At 32.7% G+C, this 24,377-nt stretch overlaps 1 protein-coding gene across 4 annotated transcripts in view; it reads left to right on the forward strand.

Moving 5' to 3' along the window:
- Window positions 1-24,377, forward strand: part of HBS1L (HBS1 like translational GTPase) — an 83,001-nt gene that overhangs the window by 11,526 nt on the left and 47,098 nt on the right. For 2 of the 4 annotated variants that reach the window (XM_060114879.1, XM_060114878.1), the window contains exon 4: window positions 2,811-3,005. In XM_060114879.1, coding sequence (XP_059970862.1) covers window positions 2,811-3,005 — 195 coding nt within the window. The other 2 variants (XM_060114881.1, XM_060114880.1) reach the window with 2 other exon arrangements.

Consider the following 24,377-nt stretch of genomic DNA (forward strand, 5'->3'; position numbering starts at 1 on the left):
AGAGCTTATGGTTAGATTACAGAAGCTCATTTCCTTGCAAAATGTTAGGTTCCAAAAGTCTGGTTTTTATTAAAAAAAAAAAAATTAAGTCTGAAGTAATACTATACAGTGTCCTGATTGGTCACAGTCATGTAAATTAAGTTTCAAGGTAGAACTCGTAAATAGTAATGGCATTGGTTCTGAGTTTGCTTCTTTTTAGTTCTCTTAAACATTTTAACAAAGATATTTTATATTTTGGTTTTTGCCTTTTATAAATAAATTTCAAATATGACATTGTTTCAAACATACTACTCAAGCTATAGATTGATGAACAATGTAGTAGACCTAAAATCACCAGGTATAACAGTATGCCATCCGTTGGTAGTGAGCAGGGCTGAGCTGATTTGCTCTTTCTGTGGAGTGTGGCTTTGTTCTAGAAATGTTTTTAAATTGATAATTTATAACAATTTAAAAACAGGAAAGGGGGAGTATGTGAATCTGAGAGCTGATCTTTGAATAAATTGGTAAAATATATGTCAGCTGCTACCCAAATCAAGAAAAATGGAGAAAGCACAAATATACAAAATTAGAAAGTGGAAAGGGAAACAACAGAGAATAAAAAAATTCATCAACTCGGCAAATACATTTGTCAATCTGGATAAAAGTTTGTAGAGGAGCTGCTGTATAAATTCCTTGATAGTTTCGATTATATTTTTAAAGAATGTGTTATAGTTGTCATTGTGGGGGGAGAGGGTAGGAATAAAGTTGAAGTCTTATACTTTCTCTGCTGTGCCTCAGAATGATTAAGGAGGTATGAAATTCAGAGTTATGTTTGAGAATGAAAGTTAATCATTCCCACCTGACATATGTGAGTAATTGCATGATAACAATAATAATGATTGTAGCTAACCTCTACTAACTGCTTTCCGGGTATTGTTCTAAGTGCTGTTCAGGTAATTGCATATTTAGTCTTCATTAACAACCTTATGAGGTAGGCCAGGTATTGTCTTCATTTTACAGGGGAAGAAAATGAGACACAAAGTTACTTGGCTGAAGTTGCACCAGCTAGTAAGTGGCATTAGGATATGAACCAAGACAGCCTGACTCTTTATGTCTACTCTTTGTGTATGTATAGACAACAGTTGCTATAATTAATTAGAAGAGGCCCTGATGCTAGCTATATACTAAGTATTCTGTTCCAGTTTTAGTAATTCATGTATTTATGAAATAGGTATAATTTTTCAAGTTTAGCTTATTAGCCTATACTTAATTTTGGTCTCAAGCAAAGCAGAATTACCCAAATATTTGAGAATTTATTTTTAATTAAAAAAGGGAGCAATGGAAAAAGTATTAAACACTTCTGTTTTTTAAAAGAAAGGATATTGGGGCTTCCCTGGTGGCGCAGTTGTTGAGAGTCCGCCTGCTTATGCAGGGGACATGGGTTCGTGCCCCGGTCTGGGAAGATCCCACATGCCGTGGAGCGGCTGGGCCCGTGAGCCATGGCCGCTGAGCCTGCGCGTCCGGAGTCTGTGCTCTGCAATGGGAGAGACCACAACAGTGAGAGGCCCACGTACTGCAAAAAAATAAATAAATAAATAAATAAAAATAAAGGATATTGCTAGTAGATTCCTTGTTCAGTATGTAAGCATGTAAAAATGTAATGTACAGTGCATTCTGTGAACTGGTTTCCCTGGATTAAGGAGTCTGAAAACTTGAGTTATGTTTTGATTACTGCTAAACTTAGTAGTGCCATGATTTTCAGTCCTCTTCTCTTTATGACTTCGAATTTGATATATCTAAGTCATAGAGTTACTGTGAGGATTACAAAGGATATATATACATATGTGTATATGTATAATGCATATATATGTATTAATATTTTGAAAATTGTCAACTTCTATACAAATATAAATTAATATATTCATGCATTTTTATTTGGTGGCCTTTAGGTACCAGGTACTATTTTAGGATCTAGGGATATAAAGCCTTTGCTCTCATGGAATTTACGTCATTATTGAATGTTATTAGTAATTACTTTTTATAATAACATAGTCATCAGAAAATAAAAATCCTTAAAGATTTTAGACATCCAGATTCAAATTTTTGTGTTTAAAATGAATGTCCAGGGACTTCCCTGGCAGTCCAGTGGCTGGAAATCTATGCTTCCACGGTAGGGGGCACAGGTTTGATCCCTGGTTGGGGAACTAAGATCCCACATGCTGTGTGGTGTGGCCAAAAAAAAAAAAAAAAAAGAAATGTCCATTCTTTCCTTAATCTATTGGATTTCCTAATATTTGTGGCATTTTTATGCCAAGTTATCTTGCCCATTTTTAAAGCATTGTTAAGGATGATTTTAGTTGGCTGAGTAGAACTGAAATTAGTCTGAAATAGAAAGTACTTAATAATTGTTAAGGTAGTAATGCAAGAAATTTAAGAAATATACTTAGTGATTAACTGGGTTCACTAACTAGTTAGAAATATTTTCATAATTAACCCTCCCTTTCTGCACACGTAAAAAATCATCAGTATAGACCTCATCATCCTCATTGACTGAAATAGATTTTAGTGTATACAATTTACGCTTTTTTCAAGGATTAGTCAATATTACTTTGGAGACATTTATTGTAGTGATTTCTTAATTATTGAAATTGTTCCTCTGGTAAGGGAAGCTAGGTATATTGTGGATAAAAATATAATCACTGTAATTTTTGCCAAGGAAAAATGAGTTGAACATCCTACTATAGTTTCAAATCCTTTTTTCAGTTTTGAAGATTGAGGGTTCTTTCATGACACCATTTAGTATAGCTTTTAATTATTGTTGTCTGTTCTAGCTCGTCTTTTTTCATGCCTTGATCACATGAGGGAGGTACTTGGAGATGCTGTGCCAGATGACATATTGATTGAAGCAGTTCTGAAGAACAAGTTTGATGTGCAAAAGGCTTTGTCAGTGGTTCTGGAGCAAGATAAAATGCAGAATTTGAAGGTCAAGAGTGAGGGAGCAATATCTACAGGAAAGATAGCAAAAGGTATGCTTTTACTTGTTCTCTTTTAGTTTTACAGTTAATGCTTTGAAAGAGGCTTTGATTTGATTGAGCTGTTAAGAGAAATGGGCAGAAAATTTTGCATGTTACAATAATTCTTAATTATTATCAATTGATTTTCCAGTTTGTGAATTTTTAAGCTCAATGACTGCTTTCCCTTCACTCTGTTAAAGCCTGTTTTTTTTAATTTCCCTGCTTGTTCTTGTACCTAACAGAATATAAGGGAAATAAAATTAGATAACAGCAAGACAGAACACTTTTTGCTTTTTATTATTGTTTTTTTTTTTTAACTTTAATGGGTCAGGAGATAGAAATTAATAGCCAGACAATGTCAAAAAATCCCTTTATGGTTATAACATTTTATGACTATAATTTACTTTTATATAAATATCCTAAGTATTATAATTCTACCACTCTTTCATTTCATAGCCAGATCTTTAATTTTAAATTTTAGTATTTGGGGTTAAATTTAGAACTTAGTCCACAAGAGAAGGGAACCAATTATATTAATTGGTATGATGCCTGTCAGTAGGAGCATGGTGATTTGTTAACTGGGTTGATATTTCTCATAACCTAAAGACTAGACTTTTGCCATAGCGAAATTGTATACAGTCTGTTACTATGAAATAAGGGTCATTTTTATGTAAATTAAAAGTTTTTTTATTTTGGTGGGGGGTGGGATGCACTTCTAACTGTCCAGTAATATGAGAATGAGTCTGTAATGTGTCATCTATATTAATAGTTTATCCCAGATCACAGTAGAAATTATAGGGTATTATTTGTTTGCATGTTTTTAATACATTAAAAATACAGAAGATGAACCTAGTTCTTTCCATTGGTTTTTTAAATGTTTTGAATTTGAGACAATCCTGACTAAAATTTAAGTATCTTAAAACCTCACATTTATAAAATTTGTGAAAATTAGAACATTGACTAACTTGGTAATTACCTTTGTATATATCAGTGAACAAAGTATGAAGGTCACTTAAGATGGTTAAAGGAAGGTAAAATCCTTTTTTTTTTTTTTTTAGAATGTTCGCTTTTTATTAAATAATGATCAGGTGTCACTTTATTCATGCCATAATCAAAAGAAACATTTAGTAATTAAATGCCTCATTTCATGTTTCCTTTTGGTTGCTGTGACTGTCTTCTGCATATGTGAACCTATTCATCTGAAAATTAATGGCTCTTGTAAGGTAAGGAGTCTTATTATCTTCCTCTGAAGTTTCAGCTGATAATGTTCAAAGCTCTTGTCTTCAATCTGCAAACCATTTGGATTGCAGTAGCAAACCCTTTGATTTTTCTGGCCCAGTAGCAAAGTATGGATTATATCATAATTCTTCGGTTGTACCAAGTCACTATTTACTCCATAAAAAAAAGAAACTTGACAGACCTAAAAGTGAAAAGAAACTAGAATCATGTAAGTTAACAAAAGAGCTGCCGCTAGCTGACCTAATTGATGATATGCCAAGAGATTCTTGTAAAAGTCAGCCATCAGTCAGATTATCATCCACAGATAGTCTGGAGAGTCTACTTTCAAAGAGTCTAGATGCTGATTTGTTAAGACCTCATGCATCTGAATGTATTTCCAAAGATGATTCTGCATTCAAAGGAATACCAGATTTAAAATCCTTGATGATAAAGAGCACAACACCTAATAACGCTTTATTTATTCAAAATAATTCAGTACCTGATTTGCAAAACATTCCAGTACAAAACAGTTTAGGAAGTTTAAATAATCCTTTGCTCTTAACTAGCTCATTGGAAAATATGACTGTTGGTAATTTAAATGCTAGTAAAATGACTGAAGTTGGAAGTGTTTCTTCAGTTGAACAAAGCACCAAGAATTGCATATTAAAAAATGACAACTTGCAGTTTTCCCAATGTGAAAGTCCATCCTTAGCTGAACTGTTTCAGGAGCACAAAGAGAACAATCCAAGCCAATGCTTTACTTTATCTGATCTTTGTAACCAACCATCTGCCAGTTTCACAGATCTAAGTTTGGGATCCTTTCCCTTGTCACAACTAGCAAATCGGTATCAGTCTTCGACTGGAATATCAGAATTAACAGGATCTCTGTCATCTTTGGCATTTTGTAAAGCTTCTCCAACAAGAGACCTTGAGAATTTGTCACTTTCTGATTTGATTGCAGAAACAATTGATATAGACAACTCTCAGATTAAGAAAGATTCCTGTATGCTCAGTTTATGTGAAATGAGGTCACCTGGAATAGATTCTAATATCGATCTTAGTGTCCTCATAAAAGCCCCAGATTTTGTTCCAAAACCTGTAGTAGACCAATCTGTTGCTCCAATACCAGGAACTAAAGTTCTAAGTTCAAAATTAGGGAAAAGTTCCAATTCTTCTGAGGATAATAAGAAAAACAGTAAAGGCTCTCTGACTAGGAAACCACCTTTTTCTGTCTCTTGGACCAAGGCCCTTGCTGCCAGACCTTCAGCTTTTGCTGCAACACTGTGTCTTCGTTACCCATTGAAAAGCTGCAAGCGACGCACCCTTAACCTCTATAAGACTTTTCTTTATAATAGACAAGTTCGAGACGTAAAGGACAAAGAAATAAGTCCTCTTATAACAATAACACCATTTGACTTCAAATCAGCATCTCCTGATGACACTGTGAAAGCTAATCAAAAGAAAGCTTTTACTAGAGAATAGTAACAAAAGGAAAACTTAATAACTGTTGTAGAGCTTTTTCTTTTAAATTAGTCTTTATAGGATTACTTTATATTATGGGATTTAAGTTGTGATTTTTGTATTAAAATTGTCTTAAGTCAGTTGATAACGTCAGTTGATATGTACTTTTGCACTGAAATATTTTTTTATACTCTGTCTTCTTTTAGTGATAATTGGCTTTAAGTTGATAGCCTACAATGGGTGTATGTTTACAAAGTGCTTATGGAAACTTGATATTGTGAAATCAAACCGCAGCTATTTTTGTTTAAAGCATTCAGCTTTATAAGTTTTTACAATGAGACATTTTCTTTTATAAAATAATTTTGTGCTTTGTTCTTAAATGAAAATGCCACCACTTGGGATTATTAGGCTTAGTGATGAAGATTTTTCTTACTTGTGGCATAGCATAGCTGAGACCATATTATATTTTAAAATATTAGTGAAATCATTCCCAGTTTCATTATTTTTCTGCAGGTGAGTACTAAAACTTTTCTATTAGAAAATCTTAAAATTTCTGACTTTTAATAATACTGTGGAGGTTGTTGAAATACATTTTTCATGATAATGAAATGAAAATCCTTTTAAGGGACCATGTACATATTAAAGATGGATTAATACATAAATTATTTTTATACATTTTCAAAACCATTTGTGCTAAGTGAACACTTTAAAATAAATATATATAAAGTCTTTTCAAGTATGGTTGCATGTTCTTTGAATAGATAATCTTATCAGATTTCTTTCACTTTTTTTTTTTTTACTATAAGTAATGAAATGTGGAGTTTTCCTCTTTGCTACTGACAGCTTTATGTGCTATAATGACAAAATTTCAGCAATGGCAGGCCACATAAGAGCTCTTCTAGTCAGTAGAACAAGTATGTAATTCATCCCTTAAAGCAGTCATCCTCAACTAGCAGTCAGAATCACTGGGGGAGTGTTTTTCAAAACACAGGTACTGTGGTTTCACTCCAGATATGGTGAAATCAGTCTCTGAGTGATGACACTTGGGAAGGCGTATTTTCAAAATGGTCCCCAGTTGATTATGATGGGTTACTTCTACTTGAGAACCGCTGCCTTAAAGAAATCAGTAGAATGAAAGAAATTACTAATGCTAAGGATAACGCTGGCCAACTTGAATTTTTAATTTGTATTTTCCAGTAATTAGGAATACCGAGGAATATTGCTAATTAGGAATTTAGGGTCTTTTGCCTAAGAAGATGCTGTTTTTATATTATTAGTTATTTCTTGCAGGAAAAAATATATAAAATGTTATTTCTTAATGAGAATAAAATAGCTATATTTTCCCAGTAAAGAAATATTTTTCTCTCACAGCTACTTTACTGTGCATTTGATAATTTTTTTTGTTTCTTGTTTATTTTCAGAATGACATTCCAATCTTTTTAGTTGTGTATGATGTTTTTATATCCAGTGTTTTGGTGGGAAAACTTAAGCCAGCCTGTGTCTTCATTGTTCTTGACCAAACACTTTCTTGTGATGTCTTCAGTTTTTGTTTTTAATTGCAGATTTCAGTGCATATCATACTGATGCTTAGATAATATAAATCACAAGTTATATTTTATGCTTGATTTTAAAGTTTGAATTACTCCAACTGCTGATTTTGTTTTTCTAGTCTTGAACCTTAATCAAACATTTTAGTAATTTTGAACTATTAGTCTATGACTCATCAACTAGGTTTATATAGTGTAGGCAGTCTCCAGTTTAGAAGTGAATTGTATTCTAAGTGTTTGTTTGGAACTGACAATAATTCCTGATAGATTAAATGCTACACAAGTGGTCCCTTTGCTCATGAATCCACAAATACTTGTTTAATCCATATTGAAGTTGAACAGTGTTACTGTTATATTACCTTCTTTTATAACAAACTAATTTTCAAGTGGAAATATACTTTTTAAGCCATATAGCAGATCTTGTAGAGTGAACTAGATCTCCCTTTGTTGGCTGATCAGGATTGTAACTACTATTTATGAGATTTTTTTTTAGGGGAAAAAGTTTCTGTATTACAGGATGATAGGGAAGGTAACAATTTTTAAATGTCTCCCTATTTCCATTTTCACGGCTACTGGTCTGTCAGGCATGTATCTGACATGCTCTTGTCCTGTTGACTGAGATCTCTGAGATTCAGAGACTGGAACCAAGAAGACCCACTGTCCCTTCTACCCTTGGCCATTGGCCCTTGGTAGACAAGTGCCTGCTTGTTCACGGATACATTCCTAGTGACAGCAATTGTTTGCACTAAGTGAATATTCTGCACCAGCTGCTGTTTATTGACTGACTGCTGTCTTGGTAGCTCAGGTATGCTAAGTTTTTTTGGTTTATTTTCCGGTTCAAATACCAGTTTTGAAGTCCAAAGCCATTTTTACTTGCATTATGATTAAGAGCATTGATAGTTTAGGAATAGAAATAATGTAATTATCTTCTAAATGATACAAAATACAAAAGACATTTAAAATGACCATTTTTCCTTTTCACTTTTTTTGGTTTTTAAAAGAGCTGGTGTGTTCATAGATGTTTTTCCCTCTTGCATTCTAAAGTCTTTAGTTGACTTTTTTGGTTATGGTTCTTCTTACCATTAATTGCCAAGAACCAGGGTTGCACTTCTGTACAGAATATTTTGCTTAACTTTTCTTTCTTAATTGTTATATCTTTTTCCTATTTCCTAGTTACTGAACTGGTATTCTAGCCTCTTTTCCTCCCTTTAGCTTTGAATCTTTCTTTCTTAAACTTTTCTTTCACCTTTTTTTTCTCATGTAAATAGTAATAACCATTTCCAGTGTGTTATATTTAATTTTTAGTAGTCAGTGGGAGGTCATAGAACTAATTGTCCTACCAAGGATAAAACTAGTCCAGTGCTTTTCTATATGTGGACCATTGCAAATAAACAAGTACACAGTTTATATATTGAGGAAGAACTATGTATCAAGTTTCTGTTTGGTGTTCACACAAGTGTATATTTACTTGTAAAATCAGTTTTGTAGTAACCTAGAAATTGTTTTCTATTACTTTTATAAACAAAGGTAATGCTGACTAGACGAGGGGATTCATATGAATTTCTTTAGTAGTTTTCTTTTATAATTATATAAGGCTCAGTGTATGCAGTTGTATATTGTAATTTTAATTTCTAGGGTATAAAATACTTGTTACATTTTGAGAGTATATATACATTTTTGTAAAAGCTACATTGAAATAAATTATAATTCAGAGGTTTTCTAAAATCAGATGTGAAAACATCACAATTTATCCATTAGGATTTTTTTATATAGGCTTGATATTTCAGAGTGAAATTTTAATAATTTATGATGAAGGTTTCTGTAAACAAATTGAAAAACAAGCTACATGGTTGTGAAGACTTTCTTTGAAGATATTTGTCATTTAGAATTCTTGTTTTCCAAAAGGTAGAATTTTATGTTTTTACTTTTTAGGACTCACATAGAAACATTATTAAAGTATAGAATATTGGTGACATGGGTAATATTGCAAAGGTGGCAGTGGAAAGTAAAAGAATCGATAAAACTACACATTTCTGATGTTGACATGCCTGGTTTATATGACTTAAAGGAAAGTGTCATTGTAGTTATAGGACATGTCCTGAGATGAACAAAGATCTGATTCTCAAATGGGAGGGGAAAATGGGTACTTAAACACATAATTATATTTGTTACAGTGTGTGTAGCATGCATGACATTACACTCTCCAAAGCTGACATCTTTGTCTTCCTGATCCAAGCTGCCACCTCCTCCTCTGCTTCCTGTCTTTATAAGCAATATCACCATCTTCCAGTTGCTTAAGCCAGAAACCTAAAGTTAGCATCATCCTTGATTTCTCTCCCTCATTTACTTCTTATAGCTGATTACCAGTCCTATTATTTCTGCTTTACGAGTAAGTAAATATATGTGAGTAGATATATAGTTGATTGTTGTTATTTGTGGTAGTTATGTTTTATAAAGTCATAAATTAGTGAACGAAATATGGGAACATTGACTTGGTGAATACTGAACCATTGCTCCTACAAGAAACACAGGGTTAGGTTCCTGTGATCCTCTGGTCACAACATTTTTGTCAGCCAATCAATACATAACCTTATTTTATGTATGTTTAAAGACACTTTATTTAATATATATTATTTATATATTAGTGATTAATTGACATTGAACTCACAGCCAGTAGCACTATAACTTAATGCCTAAACAAAGTGTTATCTAACATGAATCTTTTATTTGTAAGGCATATTGCAGCTGCCTTGTGCTTAGGAACACTAAACAGTGCTTCAGACTACTCTTGGGGACCATTTTAAACAGCAAAATTACCAACTAACAGCTCAATGTGAAAAACATGGCAATAAAGAGGTCATGAAAAGGGCACTTGCTTATAGTATGAGAGCTGAAACAAGAAGGCAGAATGTCACCTTGTTTGACCTCAGCTGGGAACGTGCCTGCTGTGCTACTCAAATTTTGTCCTGCTCTGCACTTGTCCACAAGAGACTGCAAAATTGTCGAAAGTAATTATTTTTAGTGAGCAGTTGAATTCATGAATATGGAATCCTAAAATGAGGATTGATTGTACATTTTTTGACCCACTACTCTTTGGTCTTATTGCTACTTTTTCTCTTAAAGGCTATTACCTTTGGGCAGAATTACTAAAATATTTAACTGGCTTCTTTACTTCTCAGTTAATTTGCTCCAAAACAATTTCTGCAATACAGCCAGAGTAACTTTTCTAAAATGTAGCTCTAATTTTCTGTTCCCCTATATAAACCCTTTATTTTATAAAACCTTTTATCAACTGGTTTCACTTTGTGTAACCCGCTACCCAAATCCACCCAAGAACACCTACCTGAGTTTCCTTTGCTTCTACAGTACTTTGCCCTTCCCCCTCCATTTCTCCTCCTGGCAATTAGCTCTTGAGGTTGTAGTTTATATTCACTTTACTCCTAATCCTGAGATAGGGGAACCTTCATATGTACCCATAATTCACTGTATTCCTTTTTATTACCACCCCATATAAAATCATAACCCCCCACACACACATATAGTTCCTTTCCTTTGTAACCCTGCTTTATTGTTCCTCACAACCCTTACATCATCTGACATTGTGTGTGTGTACACAGTTTTTATCTGTCTCCCTACTGCTCCCCAGTCTCCCCCCACCCTCCCACGCAATTTCTACGAATGTAGAGTTTTTATGTGTTTATTGCTATATTCCCAGCTTAGAATACGTCTGGCACATAAATGTAGGAAAGGATTTAAAGTAAAAAGTAAGTCCCACTCTTAAATAGTGTCCCACATCTTGTTCCCTAGAGGAAGCTGTAAAACAAATCTGAAAAAAAGCCTCTTTTATATTCTTCTAGAAACTATTTGCATGTTACACATATCAAATGTATATGTATCATTACATAAATGGGAAGATACTAAACACTTCAGTGTCTATATCACTTAGCAAAGTATACTGCAGATCTTTCCTTACCAGTGTATAGAGATCAATCTCACTCTTTTTAAAAGCTGTGTAGAATTCCATAATATGTTTGTACATAAAACAGCCCCTGTTGATAAACATTTTAACCTGCTATCACTAAATGATCCCAAAATGAACATCCTATGTTTCTAGAAATTGAATTTCTATGCCAATAAGTATATACTTTAAAATTTTTGATAAATACTGCCTAATCGTCATTAATAGCGGCTGTGCTAATTTCCTTCCCACAAGTTTACGAGTATTTTTGTTCAGATGCTCACAGATAGGATTATTACTCTTTTTGGTGTTATTTTCCTGATAATTGGAAAATATTTTTTTCATTTATTTATATGTCTTTAATGAGTGAGGCTGGCTGCTTTCTCACATATTTAAATCTATTTGTATTTCTCCTCCTTAGAACTACCTATTCCTAATCCTAACCCATTTTTCTGCTAGCTATCTTTCACAATGACTTATAGGAATATATATGTGTATGTGTGTATTTAATATATTCAATTTTTATATTTAAATTCTAAGAAAATTCTTTTGTTATATGCATGGCATATACTTTTTCTTACTTTCAGTTTGTCATCTTTTAGATCATTATTTATAAGACAAATTGTTGATTTAATTATATTCAAATTTACTAATCTTTTATGGGCCTTTGTTTGAAAGTTCTACTTTACTACAAGATAATTTTAAAAAATTATTTGTTTCTTATATGTTTGACAGTTTCTCTCTCTTTTTTAATTTATTTTTTTAAACATTTGCGTGTTTAGTCTAGCTGCTATTAGGGGATAAGGTAGAAATAGAGTTTTCCTGCCAAAGCCTTTTCTTTTTTGATGGCTGGATTTGTCATAGTTTCCTTTTGTTGTATTACACATCCTTTTTCTTTTTTAACCTGCTTAGAAATGCCATCTTTGACATATGCTAAATTCTTCTCTCTCCATCTGTCTTGTCTGTTTTGGGACTCTGTACTATTCCATTTCTTTGTCTTGTTCTATGCCAGTATCAAATTTTTAATTACTGTAGCTTCTTATTACTATTAGTTTTTAAATATTTTATAGGCTGTCTTATTTTTTTTCTCCTTTTTCATAGTTTTCCTGAATTACCTCACGTGGCTGTTTTTCCCACATGAGCTTTAGAAACAACTTATCAAATTACTGAAAAAAATCTAGTTCTAATTTTTATTGGGCTGTTTAATGTTATCAAAAGATTTTTGGAGAAAAATATAAACCATTTTCATAGATGTAAAAGGCTTTAGCATTACACTATTAGACAGTAAACATTACATTATTTACATAGGTTTTCTAGTATTGGTCTACACTGGAACATTCCTAATTGGTCATGGTGGATTATTCTTTTAATGGGATGGATTTTATTTGAAAATATTTTATTTAAAATTGTTCTATCCATAAAATTAATTTACAGTTGTGTGGGGGGGGTCAGATTTTGGTTTCTCGTGGTTTTATAGAGAGCTTAGAAAGTTTTCCTGTATCCTTAAATAATGTGAAGAGCATTGAAATTATTTGTTTTATGATAGGAATAATCTTTCTCAGTATTCTAAGGTCAGTTTTGGAAGCTTTTCTGAAAAATTTTCTGAGAAAACTATCCATTTCATCCAGGTTGACAAATGTATTTGTTTAGCATTGTAACAAACATTGTCTTACTATTATTTTAGATTCTTCTATACTATGGTTAAATCTCCATTTTTATTTTAAATATTGTTTTCTTTCCTCTACTTTCCCCCTCTGCCCGCTTTTTTTCCTCTTGAGTTTTACCTTGTAATTTAATTTTCTTCCCGAAAGATGGGCTCCTAAATTGGTAATTAGTTCTACTGGTTTTAATTCATTAGTTTGTGAGTTTATGACCTAATCTCTTCTATTTTTTATTTTCTACCTTTCTGAGTAGAACATTTAATGTAAATACATTAAAATTTTTTACCTTAAAAATTAATATTAATTTTTGAAATTTCAAACACAGATGATAATATAACAAACACTCATGAACCCACCATTTAGTTTCAACAGAAGGTAACATTTGCTGCACATACTTCTGATCTCTCTCTCTCTCTCTCTCTGTTCTAAGAAATAAGTTGTTAGAATCCAAGTTCTACCCTCTCCTTGTTCCTCCCCACTCCCTTGAAGTTGATATGCATTGTTCCTATTTTCTCTTGCTTAACTTTTGTCTCTGTAGTTATTGTTTTTCTTCTGAGTACTATGTTTGCTGTGGCATATGGGTTCTTTTAGAGTTACTGTTATTTTCTGGATAATCCACAATTTAATTTTGATTTCCTTTTTAAGCCAAGAACCTAATTATTCTTTTATTTTTTAAAATTTTTATTGGGGTATCATTGTTTTGGAATGTTGTGTTTCTACTGTACAGCGAATCAGAGTTCCCTGTGCTATACAGCAGGTTCTCATTAGTTATCTATTTTATACATATTAGTGTATATATGTCAATCCCAATCTCCCAATTCATCCCACCACCCCCTCCCCCGCCCCCGCTTTCCCCCTGGTATCCATACGTTTGTTCTCTACATCTGTGTCTCTATTTCTGCCTTGCAAACTGGTTCATCTGTACCATTTTTCTAGATTCCGCATATATGCGTTAATATACGACATTTGTTTTTCTCTTTCTGACTTACTTCACTCTGTATGATAGTCTCTAGGTCCATCCACGTCTCTACAAATGATCCAATTTCGTTCCCTTTTATGGCTGAGTAATATTCCATTGTATATATGTACCATATCTTCTTTATCCATTTGTCTGTTGATGGACATTTAGGTTGCTTACTGTATTTGCTGTAGCATATGGGTTCTTTTAGAGTTAACTGTTATTTTCTGGATAATCCACAATTTAATTTTGATTTTCTTTTTAAGCCAAGAATCTTTTTTTTTTTTTTAAATCCCTGGTTGTGGTGGGATTTTTGTTTGCTATTTTTGTCATGATTACTGGTTTCATTGTGCTGTTATCAGAGAATGTGGTCTGTACCTTTTACTCTTTGAAGTTTATTGAGTTTTTCTTTGTGGTCCAATGTAGTTTTATAATGATTTCATAGGCCTCTGTCAAGTATACGAATTCTGTCTTAAGAAACCAAGATATGATATATTTCTGTTACTTTTCAAATTTTTGTAGAGTTCAGTATTCTTACTTAAATTCTGTTTCCTTGATTGGCTATAGGCAGAGAGGTAAGTTAAAATATATCTTATTGCATAAACATTTCACCCTGTACGTTTTGATATAAGATAACTGATCTTTCCGTGGATTATGAAATTTTCATTAATATAAAGGTCCTGGTTTGTTTGTTTTATGCCTTTTGCCTTAAATTCAGCTTGTTTAACATTAATATCATGTTTGCTGCTTTCTCTAAGTTTTATTTGTCCATTCTTCTGCTTTCAGTGTTTTGAGTCACTTTGGTTTAGTTGCGTTTTCTGTATTTGTGTGTAATTTGGTTTGTCAGAGACAGATAGTTTTTTCCCATTTATGGCATTGATAGGATAGATGTAATACCTTCTGTCACTTAAAAAGTATGTTGTTGGGCTTCCCTGGTGGCACAGTGGTTGAGAGTCTGCCTGCCGATGCAGAGGACACGGGGTTGTGCCCCGGTCCGGGAAGATCCCACATGCCATGGAGCGGCTGGGCCCGTGAGCCATGGCCGCTGAGCCTGCGCGTCCAGAGCCTGTGCTCCACAACGGGAGAGGCCACAACAGCGAGAGGCCCACGTACCGCCAAAAAAAAAAAAAAAAAAAAAAAAATGTTGTTGTCTTTTATATTTATGTATTTTAATGTATGGTCTGTGTTTGTTTTGACTTTGTATATACCCTTTGATAACCTGGAAATATTGTAGTTTATCCTTTTGTTTGTTTGTTTTTTAATTTCTTTTTTTTTTTGGCTGCGTTGGGTCTTCATTGCCGCACGCAGGATTTCTCTAGTTGTGGCGAGCGGGGGCTACTCTTCATTGCGGTGTGCGGGCTTAGTTGCTCCACGGCCTGTGGGATCTTCCTGGACCAGGACTTGAACCAGTGTCCCCTGCATTGGCAGGCAGATTCTTAACCACTGTGCTACCAGGGAAGTCCCTATCTTTATAATATAATAACATGTTACCATTTAAAAATTTTCCCAACTTTAAACAGTATGTATGTGTTGATCTCTCATGAAAGATGAAGAAATTAACACACTTATACTTCACCTCCTCTTTATTTCTCATAATTTTTGTTGATATTTTAAGTTCTTAGGGAAAGTATATACCTTTACACCTTTTATAATATATTTAAACTCTTATTAACTGAATTAACTTTAAACAGTTTTTTTAATGAATCCTGGCTTTAAAAGTTGAGCTCATCAGTTATACTTTTTCATACTTGACCTCTTCTCTCCCTTTATCTCCTAATAGTTTTAGTTATTATATACGTAGTGCCAAGATTTATAGCATTTTCTTAGATTCTGTACTCAAAATTTCCTTAGTTTTAAATCAACCATAGTTATCTTAAAATTGATTGGTTTCTTATGATTAGGCCTCTGTTTATCTCTTGTTCGACTTTGACATCTTTTCCACCTCTCACCTTCCCCTACCCCCAAAATATACAGATTTGAAATATTTCCCAAATCATTGAGTGTGTGAAAATGATTCTGTGACCTGTATCTGCATTATAAATAATAGTTCTTGGTTCCTCTTTCTTTCCTGGAAGGCTTTGCAGACATTGCTGTATCATTTTCTATTATTATATGTTGCTAGCTAGCCCATTCCACTGCTTCTAGTGTGGCTTTTTTTATTTCCCTAAGTAGTTTTTTTTTTTTTAATCTGTATATCTTGTGAGCTCTGCTGGCTTACTTTTCAACTTTTTCTTCTGTTGTTTTTATCATCTTTTCTTTTATCATGTGTGTGTGGTATGTTTTTTGGGAAAAGTGGGATAGAAACATCTTCACTTTGTCTCTTTAACTGGATCTATCTTTCCAGCAGCACTTGATTAGATTAAATGCCCCTATCAACTGTGAAACTAGATTAATTTGAGAGGCTTGTGAATAATTTCTTTCTGGGTGTGTGATATGACAGACCTTGTTCCAAAGGTTTAGATGCTTAGGTATAATAATTCTACTGTCCATATCAACATGACTTTAAAATGACATACCACTGAACAGTCTAGGAGAAAGTTTCTTTTACTATACTTACTTGGAAAAATTTTCAATATTTTTAGAATTTTGATTGAGAACTTAATATCTGTACGAAAATTAACCTTTTATCTTATAATAAGTTGGAACGCTTTAATTTCTAAAATGATGTATTAAATGTTTATGTGTCTCCTTGGATAATGTTTTAGTTCATTTTATTAACATATATAATATTGAAAGTAACCATTATAGCAAATACAAATAACCTTAGAATGGGTTATCATATAACTTTGTTATACATTCATATGGGTGAACTGCTAAAAGAGTGTATATTTAGGGGTAAAATCATGGGACAGTCTGTTTTCTGTTGGTATTTTCCTTGCCACCTTAAACCTACCAAGGGCAGGGGGATTCATTGCCAAAACTGTAAAACTAAGTAACATAGACTCTTGGGTTTTTTTCCACAAAAAATCCAGCAGTTGAGATACACATAGTATTATTGTTTGAAAGGAAAATTCTGGGCAGAAAAATCTTACTATTTATGGTTTAAAATTTTATGATTAGAAGAGAAACTTAGAAGAGAAATAGTTTTCGACAAAATGGATATTACTGTGTGAAATGAGGTTTAACTCTTTTGATTGCTGTTGAGTCTTTTTCTAATGTTGGGTTTATTTTGATTCTTTTAGAAAAATAGTTGATCTAAATAAAAGTAAACATTAAAGAAAAAATAGTTGGTTCACAAATATGGAAAAGGAATCATGCGTAATTTAACATTTTGGGGACTTCCGTGGTTGTCCAGTGGTTAAGACTGCGCTTCCACTGCAGGGGGCATGGGTTTGATTCCTGGGGGTTCGATCCCTGGTCACGGAACTAAGATCTCACATGCTGCTCGGTGTGACCGAAAAAAAATAATAATAATAACGTTTTATATGGTTCTTAAAGTTGATATTTCCATTTCCCTCACAAATAAAGTAGCCAATAAATGTTTATATTAATCATATCATTAAGAAAATTCATTGTTTAAAAGTGTTGGAGGCTCTGGAGAAATATACTTTAATACTGGACAATTCACATACTATTTTAAAAAATTAATCAATTTATTTATTTTTGGCTACATTGAGTCTTCATTGCTGCGCACTAGCTTTCTCTAGTAGTGGCGAGTGGGGACTACTGTTAGTTGCGCTGCGCTGGCTTCTCATTGTGGTGGCTTCTCTTGTTGTGGAGCACAGGCTCTGGGCGTGCGGGCTTCAGTAGTTGTGACATGCGGGCTCAGTAGTTGTGGTGCAGGGGCTCCAGAGCACAGGCTCAGTAGAAAAGGAATAGTTGAAAAGCCTGTGGTGTGCGGGCTTCTCATTGTGGTGGCTTCTCTTGTTGTGGAGAAAGGGCTTAGTTGCTCCGCGGTGTGGGGGACCTTCCCGGACCAGGGCTTGAACCCGTGTCCCTTGCATTGGCAGGCAGATTCTTAACCACTGTGCCACCAGGGAAGTCCTCAGGTACTATTTTTGCTAAGATTTGTCTTGAGTAATATTGGTTTACTCATACTGTTTAGAAACCTATTATGCATCATTTTCCTTTCCCTTTGAATTTCATCATTTTTCCTTCAAACGAAGTTTTTTCATTTACAAAAAATAAAGCCTAATTTTACATAATGAGGATATAGTTATTTGCTAGCATTGTTTTGCTAGTTTTGTAGTATTAATGGTCTATTAAACAAACGTCATACAGTTTATCTGCATAGTACTATTTGAATATCTGTAAAGTATTATTTGTAACTATACTCAGCTGATGATTATCATATTCTTGCATCTCAATGGCAGATTGTTCCCTAGAGAAGGTACAAGAAATTAAAGATAAAGCAGAGTTGTAAACACTTGGAACAAGGTCATTTTTTTTTAGCTTGATTATTGTGCTGTATTTGTCTCTTCAACATTACCTGAGTAACTAAATAGGAGTGATAGTGATGTTAGATCTTTAAGAAGAGATGTAACCTCTTTTTAGTCCCTTCTCCAGTCAAATATATTATGAGATTTTTATCCTTATCCTGGAAATAAAGACCATGATTAATTTGAAAAGTCTGCGTTACAAAGAAAAATGATTACTATAGGATGTTATGAACACTTCTGAATCTATTATGTATGAACTTTTCAGTAATGTACTTAAAATATATTATTTTGCTTTAATACTTTTTAATATAGAGTTTAAAATAGCTATATTTAACTGCAGTTTTTCTGATGTCCCCTTTTAAATATATTTTTCCTTGAAAAATATTTTCATTAATTTTTCTGTCACTGAGTAATTTTATTAAAGCAGTTAGAAGAATTTTATACTTGTACAGAAAACTTTAGAATTGGCTTTCTGCTTTAAAATTCTGTGGGCTTTTGAAAGGAAGTGGTTTATTTCAGTGAAAAAAAAGTAGTTCAGAATGTTCTCAGATATGTCTTAAGATTCTCTTTGTGTATACACCTACACTGGAAAAACTGAAGCATTAATTGCTTAATTTAAAAATAATTTGCTTTAGACTCTCAAAACAGCTTATCTTCTTCGAATAGCTAGTACCATATAAGAATTGCATGAATGTTAAATGCAGTTTTCTTTTAATCCTAATTACCTTGCTTTTTTTTAAACCATAGAAATTATAATCAGATTACATATATTTGTATATACTTTCTTGTTTCATTCCAAGGCAATTATATATACTTCTTAATATTTTTTTGAGTGCTTGGCATGTGCTAAAGAATTGCTAAGTATTCAGCAAGGGGTTAGGATTAGAATGGGAGCCGATAAATACAATTCAGTTTAGCCCACATTTACTGCATGTTCGCTTTTTATCAGAAAAATGTGGTAGCCATTGAGGACATAGATTTAAGCCCCAGACTCTTTCTTAGAACTTTATAGTAGCCCCTCAGGGGCTAAGTCTGGTTTAATAGAAGCACCAAATATAGCCAGGATGTTTTCCCTCTGAACAAGTTGCCTGTTTCTTTTTATTGGCTATGTGTAAAAGTATTCTGTTCTGGGAGCTGCTACTTCTCAAGGGAAGATAGGGAAGTGAATTAATACATTGAATGTAAACTTTGTGTCAGGCTTTGTGTATATTTTATTTGATTATTATGAGAATTTGTGAGGTAAGTGGAAGAAACTGAGGCTCATATGAAATAAATAATTTGTTATTTCGCACAGCTATTAGAGGCACATTGTAGCTCAAACTGAGTTCTTTTGAACTTGAACACCCCTTTTAAAAATTTTTTTAAATTTAACTTTTTTAATTGAAGTATAGTTGATTTACAATATTGTGTTAGTTTATCACCCTTTTCATTGTTATATATTACTTGCAACAAGTTTTTGTACTATAATAACTCAATCTTATTTTGTATTTGTCGGTAAGTATCTTATGGATAAAATTAAATCCCTTGTTAGGAAAACCAGCTTTATCATTAGTTAGGTACTTAAAAATTGCTTTCAACTATTTTTTCTGCTGGTATTACTTACAGACTTTGGCATTCCTATATAGAGAATTGATGTCACTTTCTAAATCCTTGCAAATTAGCGGTCCTAAGAAATGAAGTCCTTTTCTAGTTCATTTAATCTTAAATCACTATGTTGTCTTCTATTCCTTAAGCAAACAATTCTGTTTGATTTAAAATTCTGAAGAATTTAATTTTTTAATAGTGCTAGCTTGGTGCCATCTTTAAGCACATGCTTAAATAATAAATAACAGTGTTTATTGAGTAAAGCTAGAAAGTCCAAATGAGCCAATGGATACCTAATCCCATTATTCAGAATTCAGAACTGTTAGCATTTTGATGCATTTAAGCAATAATAGTAGGCAATATTAATGAACACTTACTACACACCAAATATTATACTAAACTCTTTATATCTGCTATTTTATTTAATGTTAACAATAATCACAGAGGGATTTTTATTTTTTATTCTAATGTCACCAGGAGGCTCTGAGGCTGAAAAATGGCTAAACACCTTGCCCAAGGCCACAAAACTAGTAAATGGTGGAGCCAACATTCAGAATAAGATGCTTCTGAAGTTCTATCTTTTATAATTTGTGTATGTGTTTCTACATATAGAGAATATTAGTTTTTTTTTTTTAATGGAGCCACTCCACTTTTTAACCCATTTAACTTAATCATATGCTGCAGACTTAGAAGCTTTTTTTAACTTTGTTAAATTTTATTTTTAATTGTGGTAAAATACAGATAGCATAAAATTTACTGGGTTAACCATTTTTAAGCATATAGTTCAGTAGTGTTAAGTATATTCACATTGTTATGCAACCAATCTCCAGAACTTTTTCATCCTGTAAAACTGAAACTCAATACTCATTCAACAGCTATCCATTTTCCCCTTTCTTAGTCCCTAGCGACCACTCACAGACTTTTTGGTATGCCAATAATTTAGGCTTCATAGTATTGTTATTTTATCTAACCAAATACCTATTATAGGAACTTAAGTTTTTCAGTGTATTTTTACCAAAAATGCTTCAGTAAACATTTTTGTACTTTTTGTGCATTTTTTTTCAATTATTTTATAAGAGATTTTTCTAGAGTAGTATTGCTGGATAAAAAGGTACAGGCATTTTTAATGCTTTTAGTACACATTGTGAAGTTACCTTTGGGAAGACTGTACTAATTTACTTCTTGTATTTAACTGTGAATCATAATAGCATTGATAGCATTAGTTTATAAAGGATAATTATATTCCATGAAAGGATTTTATATTCATATTGATGTTTTCATTCATTAACAGAGTAGCTAAGAGTCAGAGATCGAGTATGCCTTTTGGGTGGGGGAGCTTGTTGTGATGACAGTCACCTTTGTGTCCCTGAAAATTGTATCCATGGTGCCTTGTGCATGCTGTTACAGGTTGGCAGTGTTAAAATACCATTTATTCATGAGAAAGCAGTACCTAACTTACAAGTCTCTGTAAGTAGAATAACCCATGTAATGCCATTGGCACAGTGTCTGCCACATAGATAATGCTCAACAAGTGATAGCTGAACTTAGTTCAAAGAAATAAAGTGTTCTTTTACTACCATCTAAGGAACAAGTGACATAAAAAGTGATTATATTAAAGTCTAATGCATTGAGGGGCTTATATTACTTCCACTCACTTTTTTTTTTTAAGCCATTCATGATGTTTTTATGTAAGCCCTTTTGAGGGGATTACCTATCTTCTCAGCCATTTTTAACAGCCTGATATAGACTCTTCCATGTATTTCTTTATTTTCACATAATATATAAAAATAGACACATATACACAGAGGGATTTTTCATTACTATTGTAAAAAAAAAGGATGTACTATAATTTTCATTTTCCTTATAATACAGTGTCAACTGGAGTATTTTCCAATGTATTCTTTTTGGTAATTACATAATATTCCGTGGTATGGCTGTGCTACAATTTATTCAAGATTTCCCATATTGAAGGATATTCATTTTATTTCCAGTTTTTGCTTCTATGAACTATTCTGTTTATAGAACATCTGTGTACATATCCTTAAAAACTAGGGCTTTAGATTCTACCAGATCCCCTGTGGTGGGATTGCTATTTTAAAGGTATACTGTTTGCTTTAAATAGATATGGCCTTTGCTTTATGAGAGGTGTTATGTTTCATTTTGGACAACCTGACAGGTAAGAAATTAATGTCTCATTGCTGCTTTAATTTTCATTTCCATGACCATTAACAAAGTTGAGTATGTTTTCATATATTCACTTGCCATTTGAATTTGTTTTGTGAATTGCTAATTATATCCTTTGCCCATTTTTTAATTGGGTTGTCTTTTTCTTATTAATTGAAGTCTTGGTATTATAGATATTAATCTTTTATTAGTACATGCATTGTAAATAATTTTCCCAGTCTTTTCATTTTCTTTATTTATGGTATCTTTCCAGAAAAATTTAAAATTTGAATGCCATTATATCTGTCTTTTTTTACTTACCAGGTTGCAGTCTTGGATTAAAAAAAAAAAAAAAAAGAACCTTAACCTCTAGGTTATAAATATTCTCAGTTTTCTTTTGAGAGAACTATTATGTGAGTTTTTTACATTTAAGACATTTAATTCCTCTAAAATTTATTTCTGTGTAAAGTGTAAAAAGTGGTCGAACTTTATTTTCTTTCAGAGTTTCATTAGAATTTAAAAGATGCATCAACTTTATGCTCTGACCAGTGGCATGTGGTATAGTAGAAAAGGATGATAGCTCTCAGATGATTGTTTTGTAATCTAGCTCTTTCATTTGCTATCTGTAAACGTACTGGATTTCTCTGAGACTTGGTTTTTTTCTTTAAAATGGCAAAAATATTATCTATCAAAGTATTATGATTTATCCTTAACCCAGCTTGTACCATATATTAAAACAATATTAATTTCCCTTTCCTTCCCTTTACTAATTGCTTTAAAGTTCATTGCATTTGTTATTATGGAGTTATTTCTGGATATTGGATAATATTGGATATTACCAAGTTTTCTTAAGTTATTTAGGAATGACTCTTTGCCCCAGTTATGAATTCAAGATGAAGTGTGGAGATGGCTGTGACCTACTGTATATCTTTTTTTTTAATTCTTTTTTTTTTTTTTTAATTGAAGTATAGTTGATTTACAATGTGTTGGTTTCAGGTGTATGGCAAAGAGATTCAGTTATATGTATCTATTCCTTTTCAGATTCTTTTCTCTTATAGATTATTATAAGATATTGAGTATAGTTCCCTGTGCTATACAGTAGGTCCTTATTGGTTATCTATTTTATATATAGTAGTATCTATTTTATATATAGTAGTATGTATATGTTAATCCCAGACTCCTAATTTATCCCTCCCCCTTCCCCCTTTGTGTAGATCTTTTTAAAACTTAAATTTGTTTAGGATTATTCAAATACAGCAGCCTCTCCCTTTTTACAATCATGTTCTTGAAAATCTCAAAGATAGAATTTAGGAAAGAAATTGAAGACAAAGTTGAAATAAGGATTAAGTTGAATATAGGCCCATGTATGTGTGCACATGCGTGTATTTTACAGTCACTAAAATAAAATGGTGTAAATGACACCTAAATAATGAGAATATTAATGAAAATTCATGTCTTTAATTTGATTATTAATGCCAGTTTAATTATCATTTATCATCTCTTGCTAGTTGGACTCCTTTCTTGAAATTTTCAGCAAGGTTCTTATTAACTCTTTTCCTTATTTCAGCTCATATGCATACTATGAGCCTTTTATTCCTACTGTGCCTTTTCCTCTACCTAAACGTTTAGTGTTTTTCTGATTTTATGACTAGAAGTCGTCGATTCTCACTGCTAGTTTCCATAGTAATTTGGAAGAGCACAGCTGCTTGTGTAGACTGTTTGGATTTACATTCTAGTGGAACCACCTGTCTGTTAGCTGTGTGCCCTTAGCAAATTACTTAACACCCTGTGTCACAGTTTTCTCATTTGCAAAATTAGGATAAAAATAATTCTTATTTTTTAGGGTAGTTTTGATGTAAATAAAGTCTTAAATGAAGCCATTATAGCATTTCTTGGCAGACAGTAGGAGCTCATTATATATATTTAGATTATTCTGTGTTGTTGAGGAGGCATTTCTCAAATATACATTCTTAGCTTTGCCCGTAATAACATCATGCCGAAGCCTAAGACATGAAGGATTAACAGGACTTGTTAGGGAGATGCTTAAGGATAGATAATTCCAGCGATGGTGATATAGATGAGATCTCTCAGGGAGAGTTTAGAATAAGTTAAAACAGAAGGCCTAGGGAAGAATGGTGAGGAACACTGCTACATTTGACTAGTTTTTTAAAAAACGGTTTTGGTATATACAGTTTCATTCTGTAAAATAAAAAGGCTTTGTTTTATAGGCTGTCCTATTTCTGGTCTAACAAAATTTTTATTACAGCAATATTTAAAAATGAAATATAGATGGCTTTTTTAAAGGAAAGTTATTAGTAACATAGTATTGCCTTTATTTCTTAACTCTTGAAGTAGCAAGAACTCTTATTGGTCCTAATATAATTTAAATTAATTACATGGATTATAAAATTTTGTGGATACTACTTCAAGGCATATAATCCAGCCCAATATAAGG

Source organism: Mesoplodon densirostris, chromosome 12, assembly GCF_025265405.1.
Source record: "Mesoplodon densirostris isolate mMesDen1 chromosome 12, mMesDen1 primary haplotype, whole genome shotgun sequence".
In the NCBI taxonomy this organism is placed as follows: domain Eukaryota; kingdom Metazoa; phylum Chordata; class Mammalia; order Artiodactyla; family Ziphiidae; genus Mesoplodon; species Mesoplodon densirostris.